The sequence below is a fragment of the Delphinapterus leucas genome, chromosome 1 (genome assembly GCF_059928025.1).
Source record: "Delphinapterus leucas isolate spDelLeu-1000000601 "Yukka" chromosome 1, BTC_Dleu_Yukka2, whole genome shotgun sequence".
NCBI lineage: Eukaryota > Metazoa > Chordata > Mammalia > Artiodactyla > Monodontidae > Delphinapterus > Delphinapterus leucas.
In genome coordinates, this window is record NC_143129.1 from 33831639 (window position 1) to 33846763 (window position 15125).

The 15125-nt window shown below is 38.1% G+C and overlaps 1 protein-coding gene across 1 annotated transcript in view; it reads right to left on the reverse strand.

Annotated features, from left to right (window-relative positions):
* SDCCAG8 (SHH signaling and ciliogenesis regulator SDCCAG8) overlaps nucleotides 1–15125 on the reverse strand; it is a 263252-nt gene that overhangs the window by 94529 nt on the left and 153598 nt on the right. The window contains 1 exon segment of the mRNA XM_022579435.3: nucleotides 1654–1781. Within this exon segment, the coding sequence (XP_022435143.2) occupies nucleotides 1654–1781 (128 nt within the window).

Sequence of the window (15125 nt, forward strand, 5' to 3'; positions counted from 1 at the left end):
TTGCATATACTTCTCTAATCATAAAAGAAAAATACATAACTTTCCTTATTTTATTGGAAATAAATAATTTTCCCCAACTATTTAGTGTGAGCTTCAATGAAGAGCTGATCAAAGAAACTGAAGAGAGTATGTATTTTTGTGCAAAACAAAAGGAAGTATTCTCATGGTGGTTCAGTTAATACTCTTATCTAGCACTCAGAGATATTGCCCAAGACTCCTTGATCACCGGCATCCTGATAGTAGTGGAGGCAAACAATAATTCATCCTGTAATCTTCTCCTTTTGTTTTTAGTGGAAAAACAACTACCAAGCCTGGAGAATTTTCATTTCTTCTGGCCAAACACTGTGAGAAGAAAATCTCTACTGAAAGTGATGGAGTGAATTATGTGGATCAATATGACATTTGCCTCTTTATTAGCAAACAGATTATTTAATGAATTTTACATTAGCAATTTTTCACTTACAGGATAAGCAACCATTTATTACCATGTCATCAAATATAGTATACATCAAATCACATGAAAATTATCTTTAGGTGAAAAGTTTAACAGGCCCTTTCTTTTCAGTTTTAGACAATGACTGACAAAAAAGCATATAGCATACAAAGCAAAATAAATCAAGGCACTAAAAATTAATCAACATTTTTCTGGAAGAAACAGGATCAATTAAACTTTTGTTTTAATAGTACAATCAGCTTGGTGTATGTGGTGTGGAATTATAATGACTGACACTGTCTTGTTTTGACTAACACTGTCTGTGAACACACAACTCAAAAGTGAAAGGAACTACATAATGCTCTGACTGAACAAATCAAACTGCCTATTTTCAAAGTGCATTTTACTTTCAAATTAAAGGTAAAGAGTTACTGGCCAACTCAGTCTGCAGAATAGTGCCAATGCGATGAAAGATGGCAATTTTTAGCCAAGCTGCCAGCTGTGGTCAATGCCTTGTATTAGTGAATTTTAACAGCAGTTGTGAGAACTTGAAGAATGCAAAGGATTAAACATCACTCTAGACTGGGTTGGGGGAGGTGGGGAAATCATACAAATGCTAAAAATGTTCGAAGCTGCAAAGATTAAATAAAGGAACATATCAATTTGGAGCCACTGAATTACATCCAGCTGCGACAGTGAATTAAGAACCGATTAATGGCTAAAGCTTTTCTCCAGTTTGGATGCTGAAGCAAACTCATTAGGCTTTTAGAGTAGCTATAATGTGTGTACTGTGGGAGCTGTTCAATGCTATTCAGGAGGCTCTAACTGTAAGCTCAGAGCATTTCCCGCAGAGCTTCTGATGCTATTTTCTTTATATAACATGTGTGCCTGAAAACCCAGCCAAAAACAAGCCCTTTGTTTTTCTACTTTGTTGTGGTCTCTCTCAGCTTTACGTTTCTTGAACACAGGTAAATAAACTCATAATCCAGATGGTGCAACAGATGTGAGAGCAGCACTCTGAAATCAACAGACAGTGGGCAATACTTTCCATTTTCTCTTTTAAACGCTAACTAATATGTAATTCGGAATCTCCGGTGTAGTTAGCATCTGCTCCCTTCGGCCAGCCAAAGGTTACAGGTGTTCCTGATGTCATTTCACAGTAAGGCGTGGGCCTGGCTTGTGAGCAAGTGCCCAGGCTCTAATCTTTCCCTACCACCTACCAGTTTTGTCATGCTGGGCCTCCATTTGCTGTATCTTCTGTGTCAGCTCCTGCTCTCTTTGCTGGGCCTGAAGGGCTTGGGCCTTTGCATCGTTGCTAAAGCTCTGCTGAATGCTATCTTTTTCCAGCCTACAACGCAGAGAGGAGACAGACAGAAATTTAAACTACAGATGCACTAATCCCCATCATTTCCCCTACAGACCACAGAGAGCTGATACGTAGTAAATTGTTAAGCATAAGTAGACAACAGTCTTTCTACAGACTCCCCCTTACTTTAGGCAGAAACTCCAAAGGACCTTTCATACAATGTTAAATACTTGCCATAAATCTAAATTGACTAAAGTAAGCAACTTTAAAAATCAAAAAATCATGACAACTGAATAATGCTATTTTGTAACTTTAAAACACAAACACCGTTCTCTATAATATTCTCAATGTTACGTACCGCCAATTAATCTTTTTTTTTTTTTTGCGGTACGCGGTCCTCTCACTATTGTGGCCTCTCCCGTTGCGGAGCACAGGCTCCGGACCTGCAGGCTCAGCGGCCATGGCTCACAGGCCTAGCCGCTCCGCGGCACGTGGGATCTTCCCAGACCGGGGCACGAAAGGCGGACTCTCAACCACTGCGCCACCAGGGAAGCCCATCTTTTTTCTTTTGAATGGTCAATATTTCCTAAAGATCCTGAAGTTACAGGAAGAGCATGACTCAATACACCCAAAACTTAAATTCTTGAAACTAAGTTTTGTAGATAACCTCTGCTTTTCCTCCCAAGCTTAAAACGGAATCTCAAATATAATGTAGGAGATTCTATCTGGAGGCAAGTAAATGATTCTGCAGTACCACATGCATGTTTTCATTAAATATTTTCACACATTAGGCCATGTAATGTGAATATAAATATGAAAATAAAAAACTTCTCCCAGCACTTCATAATAAGATCCCTTTTGGGTCACACTGAAAGAAACTGCAGGATGAGAAGCTTCTGTAGTCAAAGACGATGTATCTCACCCCACTGTGACTGGATATTGACCAGTGGGATGGGTCAATATCCAATCACAGTGGCTCCTAAAGAGAGAAACTTCCTAAACAATTAGAACCTGAAGAATGCAAAGGACCTCATCACTGGCACCACTGTGGATAATGACAATGTGTGTGAGCACACACACATACACACAAACACACACACACTCACACATACACACATTAGGTTGGTTCTTTATTCTCTAAATATGGGTAAGTGATATAAAAGTTTCCTTCAATTAACTGGCTTAGTTATTTCTAACTCCTAATCTTCTTGTGGGCATTTCTCATCCATGCTGCTTTACTTTACTAATTGAGATATTTACTGTCTTGTCTTGCCAAACTAAAAATAAACAATTCCATAAAGCTATCACTACTAGTCTATGTACTGCTGTGGAACTTCAAACCACTGGCTTCTAATCATAAAGCAACATAAGGAAAGTCTGTATTGTAATAGGTCAATGAATGTGGTAATGTTGTAGTACAAAATTCCAGAATGAAAATACACCCACACCTCAATCAAATGGATCATCAGGGGGCCACGCTAAATGTGAAATAAGGTCCCTTCTGGTACTTCTAGTAACAACACCCCGTGGACTTGCGCCAAGGTCTTGCCTCACACTCAGTTCCAAACTGGTATACAGCAACACATGGATGGTCCGTCGAGGCCACTTTTTGCCTCCCCAGTCGTACCACATATTTTCTGGCCATGGAAAGCTGCACATGTCTCAGCGTGGTTTTTTTTGTTTTTTTTTGTTTATTTGTTTGTTTCTTTCTTTGCGGTACGCGGGCCTCTCACTGTTGTGGCCTCTCCCGTTGTGAAGCACAGGCTCCGGACGCGCAGGCTCAGTGGCCATGGCTCACGGGCCCAGCCACTCCGTGGCATGTGGGATCTTCCCAGACCGGGACACGAACCCGTGTCCCCTGCATCAGCAGGTGGACTCTCAACCACTGCGCCACCAGGGAAGCCCGTCTCGGCGTTTTGCTGGGATGGTTTTTTACCCCCGTCCACCTCACCCCTCTCTGCCTCCCACCACCCCGTCACCCCTGCTCAATGTATACTGCTCCTTTAGGACCTGGTCAAAATTCCCCTCCTCTCTTTCCCCTCTCTCCTAAATTAACTGTTCTTTCTACAGTGACATCAGTATATGTTGTGTATGTATGCATCCTACGAAGATAGCATTTATCACACTTTGGTTATTGGTTTACTTGTCTGTCCCTTTCTGCCATCTTTGTCTCTCTATACCATGAGCCCAGCTCAGTACATGGCACACAGAAAGCGGGCAGTGAATGTTTAATGAACGGATGTTCTTATATACTTGCCATAGGGGAAAGAAGGCTGCGGTCTTTAAGTGGAGCTGCAGAATCTGCTCAAGTCTTATATGAGGAGGCAAAAACTTTCCAGACGTGAAAAAAAAGAGAGAAGAGTGTATGGAAGAGAACGGCCCTAATGGTGTTGCCAGATGGAGATGCTGCCGCTGAAGGGGTTAGCTTGAAGAGAGCACTGCAGATTCTTTCACTGAGTAACCATCCCCGAGACAGAACCCTAGCTAGAGCAGGGGATATAGGTCGGGAGACCTAGGACTCTGAGATCCCCAGCAATCGGGTGACCAAAAAATGCATTGTTCAAAACCAATACCCATTTGAGAGTGAAAACGGGCATTACTAATAATTAATAATAAGTAATTATACCAAAACAAACAGTCATAACTGGGACTACCCTTTGTAAACTGGGGTTTATGGTTCACTTACACAAAGGGGTTGCCAGTCTCACCAGTAATTTTCAGAATGAGGAACCTAATTACTGATCTCCTAACTTTACTAGAGAAAAGAACTACTGTCTTATTGTAGTTCTCCTTATAAAACAATTTAAAAGAATGTTCTACCAACAAAAGTTGTTACACATCAACTTTTGTTTCTTGAATCCTTGCCCAACTTTTACTCTGTTTAAGAAACTACACATTTCATTTTCAATTGCATAAAAACACGACATATTTTTGCTTTCCTACCTTCTTTATATACCCCTTTCCTTCTATGTTGCCCTCTCACCTTGCAGGTTCTTTCTGACTTAGCAGGTTTTTTATAAAACCGTAACATTTTAGAACTGAGAAGGAATCTCAAATTTGTTTAATCAAATCCTCTCACATTATAGTTGGAAAAAGAAAAAAAAGGAGGGTCATAAAGAATTAGAAATCTGCTCAAAGGTTACTGTAAATGCTGTAAAGGCAGAGGTGGGATTTGCAATATTTTGATTTAGGAAACTTATTTTATAACACCCTACAGGTAATGCAATAATGGGTTGAAAGAATTAATAAAAATCACTTAGTTATCCAAGGAAGTGATCAGAGAAGAATCCAAACCAATTCATTTAATATTTAACATAACTCTGAAAGACGCTCTGTTAGGCACAGGTCAAACAAAGATACATAGATATGGCATAGTCATTGTCCCAATAGGGGATTCAAAATGGCCAAAATAGAAGGTAAAAGGTGAAATATACCACAAGAAAGGTACTAGGGAATAAAACTACTAAAGCATAGAAAAATAAGTCAATTCCAGCTGGGTGTGAGAGCCTTGTAAAGGATAGCTGGGCCAGGCTTCCCCAAATGGTTTTCATTCAGTTCTTACTCAAAATATTGATGATCTCACTTAACCAAACTTATAGTTACCATACTTTACAAATTGGAATAAAAGCAATGGCAGTAAAGAAGAATTTCTTGGTTGTTATTAAAATAAGGCTGAAAGATGTATTCATAATAGCTAAAACCTGGAAACAACCTAAATATCCATTAACTGCTAAATAGATAAACAAATCGTGGTATAGCCTTACAATGGAATACTAGCAATAGTAGTAATAAAATAGTAATAAAAAGCCATTGTTACATATGACACCTAGGTAAATCTCAAAGACAGTATGCTTAAAGAAGCCAGGTACCAAAGACATATTTTATGATTTCATTTACATGAAATTCTAGAAAAGTAAACAATAGAGTGACTGGTCAGTGTTTCCAGGACCTGGAGGTAGGGAATGGGCATGAGGGAACTTTGGGGTTGATAGAAATGTTCTATATCATGGTTATGATGGTTCTGTAACTATGTACATTTGTCAAAACACATTTAATTGCAAACTCAAAATTGGTGATTTTTATTATATTTAAATTTACCTCAGTAGAGCTGACTTTAAAAAGGAGCAAACGTATTAGAATAGGAACATCCACCTTTTTCTCCAAGTTATCCACATCACCTGTGGCAACACATGGGCGTGTGGGCCATGTCGATGTTTACTTGATAACAATTGAGAGTTAAAAGGAGGGAACAAGTACTGGGTAGGCCTCAAACACAGACTAAGCACACATTGAGGTTTAGTCTCTCCTTTTTTCCGATTATAATTCTGGTTGATTATATTTTCTAAAATGTCATTTACCATCCCATTTAAAAAATGGGATTGAAGAATTAACTATACATTTCTAATACTCAACTTTTCCATATCATTTATTATTTTAAATCTTGCTATTTAGAAAAATACATGTCATAGAGCAAAGATGATTAATTAGATTTTTTTAAAGTACATTTAAAATTTTACTACTACATTAAAGGACTAAAAGTTTCTGATGATCCTAAAATTCACCAGTGAGTGCGGCACGGAAATGATGAAAGCCTCAAGTCTAACCTGAGGACAAGGACGTGGTGTTGCCAGTGATTTGAGGCACCAATCCTGTCCGCCATGTTTCTATTCACCTTTTTACTAGTGACTGAAGTGCTAGTATTAGACATACAACCCATTTGGTTAAAAGGTGTTTCCTTTTTAAAGTAAAATATAGAGAGCTTTGTGACAGTAGCATATTGGTGTAACAAAATGTATGAGACCATTTATAACATACTTACTAGCTGAGAGCCATTCTTGATGGAATTACAGAGAGAAGCAGCAGGGAGGTGGGGGGTGCTATTGTGAGTTAAGAAACATGATGTTGGGCTTCCCTGGTGGCGCAGTGGTTGAGAGTCCGCCTGCCGATGCAGGGGACATGGGTTCGTGCCCCGGTCCGGGGCCCGTGAGCCATGGCTGCTGAGCCTGCGCGTCCGGAGCCTGTGCTCCGCAACAGGAAAGGCCACAACAGTGAGAGGCCCGTGTACCGCAAAAAAAAAAACCAAAAAAAAACATGATGTCCACTTGTCCCAATAATAGTGATATTATCTTTGATCACTTGGTTGATGTTACTGGTGTGCTGGAAAATGTTTAATAATTGATTTGGGGAGGTATCCCTCATTTGCAGTGTTTACCAATTTTCATTGTAAATATTTCTACCAGGTCCTATTTTAATAATATGATATTATCTATTATTCTTGTGCACTTCTTAGCTACCTATTCCTAAGATGTTCCAGTTTCATCTTGTACTGTCCTTTACCAGTCTTGGAATCAGCATTTGCTCAAGGAGCTCTTGGGCCTTTTGGTGGAGAATGGTATTTAGAAATCAAGATCTGTCACTAGGTGGTACTCACTGTTACTGACAAGTCTTGGCTTCTAGGTCACCTTAGTAGACAGAGCCAGTATATGAATATACATATGAATATATAAATATAAATATGAATATTTGTCTATACATCTTTATGTGAATGTATACATACACATTCAAATCGATGTCTCTAATTCCAAACCAATAACATCAATAGAACCTAGTCTTCCCTTTTCCCTAAGTGTAACATTATTCCTCAGCAGTGAGAAACTTGGAATCCATTCTTTAACATACTCATTTTCTCAAACTTGGTATACACAGAAGTGCTTTCTAAGTTGCTAGTCTACTATGGAAATCAAATCTATGAGTAACTAGAATTAAATATTTCCTTATAGCTTTTAGTTTTGCTTTTTTAAAAATTGAACTATAGTTGATTTACAATATTGTGTTAGTTCAGGTGTACAGTCAAGTGATTCAGATTCTTTTCCATTATAGGTTATTACAAGATATTGAACATAGTTCCCTGTGCTATACAGTAAATCCTTGTTTTCATCTATTTTATGTGTAGCAGTGTCTATTAATGCTTTTTTTTAAAGCATACACACCATTTTTCACTTGATTCTTTTTGTGTTCTGGGAAAACCACATCTTAAGAGGCAATGGAGGGACTTCCCTGGTGGCACAGTGGTTGTGAATCTGCCTGCCAATGCAGGGGACATGGGTTCGATCCCTGGTCCGGGAAGATCCCACATGCCACAGAGCAACTAAGCCTGTGCGCCACAACTACTGAGCCCGTGCGCCACAACTACTGAAGCTCGTGCACCACAACTACTGAGCCCACGTGCTGCAACTACTGAAGCCCGCATGCCTAGAGCCTGTGCTCCGCAACAAGAGAAGCCATTGCAATGAGAAGCCTGCGCACCGCAACGAAGAGTAGCCCTCGCTTGCCTCAACTAGAGAAAGCCCCCACAAAGCTACAAAGACCCAATGCAGCCAAAATAATAATAATAATAAATTAAAAAATAAAAATAAAAAAAGAGGCAATGGGGTACAGTAGAAAACTCACAGAGATAGAGGATCCAAGTATAGTATCTACCTCCTGATTACCTATGTGATCAAGAACAAGTAACTTAATTCTTCTAATCCAGGGGTTCTTCCTGAAAATAGGGCAGGAAAAAAGCCTACTTTAAGGGTTAATAATTTTAGTAATCTATTATTTACTAACGTTTAGCATAAGCTAAGCTCTTTACATGTATTCTTTTATTTAATCTCAAACAACCCTAAGACGTAGGTTCTCTTATTATCCTCACTTTATAAATGAGGAAACTGAGGTCTAGAGAGGGTGTACAATTTGTTCAAAGTCCCCCAGTTATTAAGGGACATAGCCAGGAAATTCAGGCGTACCTGAATCTAAAGTCCATAGTATGAATCTCTATGCTTCAATATCTTACTCTGTCAGGGATGCAGAGAAATGAGATAAAGGATGACAAGAGTCTTATTTCAATTAGCCGTGTGTGCGTGTGTGTCATTTACTACCCATATTATCCATCTTGATAGCCAATCCCAAGCTAGTCCTCATTCTCCTTTCCCATTTGTCCCATATGTTATTGGAACACTTCCTCCTACAATGACACCATCAATTAGTTGTATCCTCCTTAAAGAAATATATTGACTTTTGCAAAAACATTAAAAGGCACATAAATACATCTCCTGCCTCAAGTTTATCACAGACTCCCAGGAAAGATAAGACGTGCACATCTTAATTGGAATGTAAGTGCCTGAAGAATAGGGACCTTTGTTTTGCTCACTAATTTATTCCAAGAGCCTGGAATGGTGCGTGGAATACAGTTGTGCAGTCAACAAATATTTGATGAACGAATGAACGAGTGAATGAATGAATGAACAACTGTTAAGGGACAGAAAATACTAAGTATCCTTACAGGTTTAAGGATCCTCCTACCTACTGATTAGAAGAAGAGAATGGGATAAAATAATCTCTATTTTGGCCAATAATTTAATTTAGTTTTATTATTGTTATTGATAATAACAACAAAATAAAAACAAAGTAAAATTAGTAGAGAGAATGATATCTTCCATGTTTGAGAAGAACCAAAATCCTGTACCTGTTTACTATTAACAAGGACTATGTTCTCATATTTGAGCAAATGTAGAAATACAGGGATGAAACAAATAGGGAAAGGAAAATACAAGACGGCTAGGATTCAGTAATCCCTACTTCCTCAAGTATGCAAAAAACTTCATGGCATTATACATATTTCCTAGAGGATATTATTTCTATTTTCTTCCCTGCAAAGTATATCAGAATTTTAAGTACAATGTTGGAAGTTGAGTTATCAGATCAGAGTGTGAGTCACTTCTAGGAAAGGAAGCAGAAACGAAGGAGGTCAACTTCTTTCAAAGGAATAAACACAAAAGAAAGGAAATAATTCACAGAAACTTTCCTAAAAATATTTTTCCCTCCAAAAATGTTCTTACAGTATCTCCAAAATAATTTGAAAATTCTAACCTTCAAGGCCAAGGATGTGTGCTAGACTCTATATTGCCAGCTTCTATTACACCTCCTGAATAACTCACATTTACTTAAGACAAAACCCACAGACTTTTACCATCTCATCATCTTCCAGTGTCTGTGCTTTCTATTTTACAAAGCACAGTCAGATGCACTGACCTCTTTATTCTTCTTTTTTTTTTTTTTTTCTCGGTATGCGGGCCTCTCACTGTTGTGGCCTCTCCCGTTGCGGGGCACAGGCTTCCGACGCGCAGGCTCAGCGGCCATGGCTCACGGGCCTAGCCGCTCCGCGGCATGTGGGATCTTCCCGGACCGGGGCACGAACCCGTGTCCCCTGCATCGGCAGGCGGACTCTCAACCACTGCGCCACCAGGGAAGCCCTCTTTATTCTTCTTAATAGTTCTGTAAGGCATGGAGATGGAGCAGATATCCTTGTTTGACAGATGAAGTATCTCAAGCCCAGAGAATGAAGAGATTTGCTCAACACTGCACAGCTACTAGTAAGTTTGGTGTCCTTTCCATTCCATGGCATTGCCTTACATGAGGAGTTTAGTAAAATTCTATTGCTCATCCAATTCAACAAATACTTAAACACCAATTTGTGCCAGGCACAAAAGTGTGGGGATGCATCAGTATACAAGATACAGACCATGACCATCCCCTCGAAGAGTTCATGGTCTAGTGAAGAAAATAGACAAGAAAAAACAATTAAAATAGTAAGGTAAATAATAAAATGGAGCTAAATTCCTGCTATCATAGAGTGGATAGGACAGGAGTTGGGGAGTAGCTAGGCACAGTGAGGGAGGATTTCAGGAAGCTTAAAATATTAGAGGCTTAAAATGAGTAGTCATTAGCCATATAAAGAAAGAGAGGAATATCGTTACAAGTGAAGTGGACAACTGGTGCAAAGGCCCAGGGAAGAGAGAGAATCAGGTGCCTTTGGAAAACTGCAAACAGTTTTGGCACGAGTGGAGGGTGGAATATATGTGTTGTGGGGTAGAAGCGAGCAGTTGGTGGAGGGGAGACTGAAGAAAGATGAGACTGGAGATGTAGGCAGGAGCCAGAACATGAAGCTATTTTTAAGGACTTCATCCTCAGGGAAATAGGGAGCCAATGTAGGGTTTTAAGCAGGGGAGTGTTGTGATCACACTCGAGCTTTAGAAAGATCACTCTGGCTGCAGTGTGGGGAACAGATGGGGAAGGGACAACATTAGAAGCAGGGAGAGCACTTATTACTACAGCAATAGCAAGAGCAATTTTGGTAATTGTTTCTTAGATATAGTAGATATCATAGATCGATACTGAGACTGAATAGCCATCAAATGCACATTTCAGGATTTTCAGTCTTGAAATTTCTTAAGTAGCTCAGAGGGCTCTGATGCATTAAGTGCTTGTCTTGATCAAAGTTCCTGGGAGAATATTAGGCCCTCCTATATTCTATTTTACAATACCATGGGCCCAATTCTAACGGCTAAAGAATAAGAACAGCATGCTTTTGCATGAAATAAATTAGACCATGATTTTGCCATGCATCTTCATATTGTCAAAATATTCATATTTCCATCTCTGACTTTTCTGTGTAAACTAATCACATTGGTCCGCTCTTGCCTTTCCTCTCTGAAAAATATCAGTTTATCTACATATTCCCAATAATTAATTAATCCTTCTGATGAGTAACTTCAAATTAGACATCAGTAGGATCAATATATATTATAATGGCATTTCTGTAACCTCTCAATGGATCTGCATCACTGTCAAATTGTAGTACAATTGACTGAAAGAGTTTATATTCTATTATTAAAATGTTTTGGAATTAATTTCTAGGATCCATTTTTAAATGGGGAACATGTTGATTACTTTGTGGCTATTAAATTTATTCAGAAATATGCTATAATAGCAAGAGTTACAATTATGAAATACATGTCATAATGTCTCATTTCTCAAGCATAACAGAGTAATGCTTCATTTATCTGGAATGTTGGGAGATGAGCCGTTCCACGAGAGAGAATTTTCCAGGTGTTAGACCCATACAAATCTGACCATTTGCAGTAGAAATATCTAAAATATATTACATCCCTGCTTCCTTAAGCAAATACACCAAATATAACAAACTCTTCAAAATCAAGGTTCATAATGCCTGCTTGCAGCTGCATTCCCTTTGCTAGGAAGCTCCTAGGAATCACTGCTCATTGTTGTATCTTCAGGTATCTACCATAGTGACTGGAAACAGCAGACACTCGATACGATTTGTTGCATGGAAAGTCTCAGGTGCTATTCTAACAAAACAGAAAGCATACAGAAGCACTAATCTGCTTCTTATAATTTTTTTTTATTGATTGGTTTGCTATGATTTGCTGACATGTTTTTTGCTTTGTTATGTTTCCATTTTGTTTTAATATATAAAACTGATGCTTAGGATAGTTCCACTGATCCTACACAGAAAAGTGCAAGGGCTTTGTGATAGTTATTTGCTTCTTAAAAGTACTTTTAAATTTATATCTCAGTTTATGGCTATGTGTCAAATGGCTGAATTTACCAGAAGTCTACGTCTGAGGAAGTAGGGAAGTTCTCTAAGAAAGACAGCAGGGTTTTCATTGTTCTAACGTGATGGCCTTTGGTCAACCACCCAGTATGTTTGTACAAAGAAATTAGGACTGTGATCTGCTGACTGACCTTGGCTTGATAACAAAAACACAGTTCATTTTTAAAGCTTGATTAAGATCTCTATAACATCTCCATTGTTTGCACAAACCTCTGGGGCTGAAAAATACTACGCTTATGGAAGAAAAAAACTGACCTGAGGCCAAGTTTTCAGATTCTTAACTCCAGTATAATTCTCACTCTTCTAAATAAGAAAATCATTGTTCTTGTCACAGTAATTAGGTCATTTTCCTCATCAAAACATTTTTCCTTTTAGTCATTTCATGATTTAACATTATTTCTATTTGGCTTGTTAACACTTGCTTGTAACTATTTTTATCTACATCCTTAACTGTTTCCTCTGCTTCAGGAACTTAAAGTGTTTGTTGGATTTTCTTCTTCCTCAAGCCATTTCTAAGCCATCACCCTCATCATTCTTATAGTTGCAGAACTGTCCTTTCCATTCCTGAGAACCTGCTTTTACCTTTATTCTAAATCGATTTATATTCAAATTCATTTCTGGGAGGCAGCCTGTCTTGAGCCTACCCAAACCAGCAGAATTTGTGCCCTAAGAAAAGGAAAATGAGCAACTAAAATCCTAAAATATGTCTAAAAATAATGTCGCACTTTTGGCCTTTATCCCTTAGTACGTAAACTTCACTGCCAGCAGGGCTGGGTTGGTCATTCTTTGTACACAAGGAGGTAGGGATTAAGGGTGCATACTTTGGTGTCAGACAGACTGGGCATCAGAGTCTCCATACCTCCACTTACTAGCTGTGTACCCTAAGTGAGTTACTTACCCCATCACTGTTTTCTCGAATGTGAAATGGGGTTAGTGGTACCTCTCCTTATAAGACTAGCATGATATTGTATTAAAATACACTTAGTATAGTACTGACACATTGTAAGTGTTCAAAAATATCAATTAGTGCCATTATTATTTCTCAAAAGATGACTACTCAAAGTGTAACAATCAATATAATTACCTCAAAGGCAAAACACCTTGAGGAAAGAATAAAAAATTTCCTCAGTTTACTGATAAAACCTACATAGGGGGAGGTGGTATTGCACAGTGGATGTGAGCTTGGGCTTTGGACACACACAGTCCAGATTTGAACCCTGGCTCCACTATGTACTAGTTGCATGACACCAGAGTGGAACTTCAGCCTAAGGCTTATTTTATCATTTAATAAAATGATATTATTAGAATATGTGAGATAGTCTACATAAAGCAACCAGCAACGTCCAGCCCAGATCATCATTTGAAAGGTGGCTAAATTCAACTAATGGACTGGCATCTAATTATTTGTCAAATTTACTTTCCATAGCTCTTAACATGTAAAGGTAAAGACGGGACAGTAAGATATGGAAGAACTTATTGTAATTTGCTGCTGGTACAGTAAACTCTTCAGCTGCTTTCTCTATCCTCCTCCTCCCCTCAGAGTGACAGTTCCTCAGAAAAAAATTAACCAAAGTTAGTCCTGGCTACCAGTTTTAAATTAAAAAGCTGACATGATTTTCTTATTTGTACAGAATGATTCCAATTATTGTAGAAATCGACTTTAGGGTTTATGACTGCATCTACAGTGGGCATTGTGGGAAAGCCAGGAAAACTGAGGAACAAAAGGTCTAGGGCTACAGTGGTGTGTACGGCAGCCACTGGCCACATGTGGCTACTGAGTACTTGAAATGTGGCTAGTTTGAAGAGAGACATGCCTCAAGTCTGGACTGCTGTGAAGAATTAGAAAAAAAAGTAAAATATATCTAATTAATTTGTATTGATTACATGTTGAAAAGGTACTATTTTCTATATATTGGGTTAAGTATACTATGTTGTTAAAATTAATTTCACTTGTTTCTTTTTAAATATGGTTATCTGGAAATTTAAAATTGAATATGTGGTTTGCATTTCGTGGCTCCCATATTTCTACTGGACAGTGCTGATTTGAGCATAACTCCTTTTCTCCCTCCCTAAAGCAGAGCATCATTTTTAATCTTGATGTTCCATAAATCAAAGTAACCATGTTGCCAAACACTGCTAACTCTAAATGGCTCACAAAGATACAAAATCTCATAATTCTTATAAAAAAGCCAAAACTATTAAAATAACATTTTCTTATCTTGATAAATTTCTCATTTGCATCAGCCAGTCACCATTACTTGAAAAGGAGAAACAAAGAAGAATTCTAATAGAAAACTAAGAAAAGCTAAAGCTGAAGTAGTCACCATATTATACAAATGTAAGCAATACAAGCTTTTTTTTTTTTTTTGTAAATCAGATTTGGTTTGAAGCAACTCCCAAAATACATATTCATATTTAAAATTAAATTATAAAGCATATTAAAAAATTATTCCACACAGCCAAGCTGGCAAATTATAGAAAAATGTCCAGTTATATACATGGATTGTAGGCTCCTAATAAGTTAATGTGCATATAGTTGGAAAATATTGATCATTTAATAGTCTCTCTATAATTGTTAAATGGGAAATAGCAGATTCTCTATGATCCGCCCTCCCACAGATTTCTTTCCTGAATCTTCAGCAATCATCCTCATATCATTCATTCTTTGTTTCTAGTAAGAAACTAACAGTTTCAAAGTCTATCGAGAGTATTAGTTAGTCAATCAATCTGTCAACCAGTTTTTAATAAATTATCCTACTGCCTGGTGAGTTAATCTGTTGTCTTGGTAGTTTTTACTTATTGCAAAACATTATCTCCATTTCATGAAATACAAATAAGCTGCTGAATGGTTTCAAACCTCTAGAAACACTGGTGGAATTTATTTGTTGAGAGAAATGTAATTCAAGGATCCGGAAAGGAGAATGAGTGGG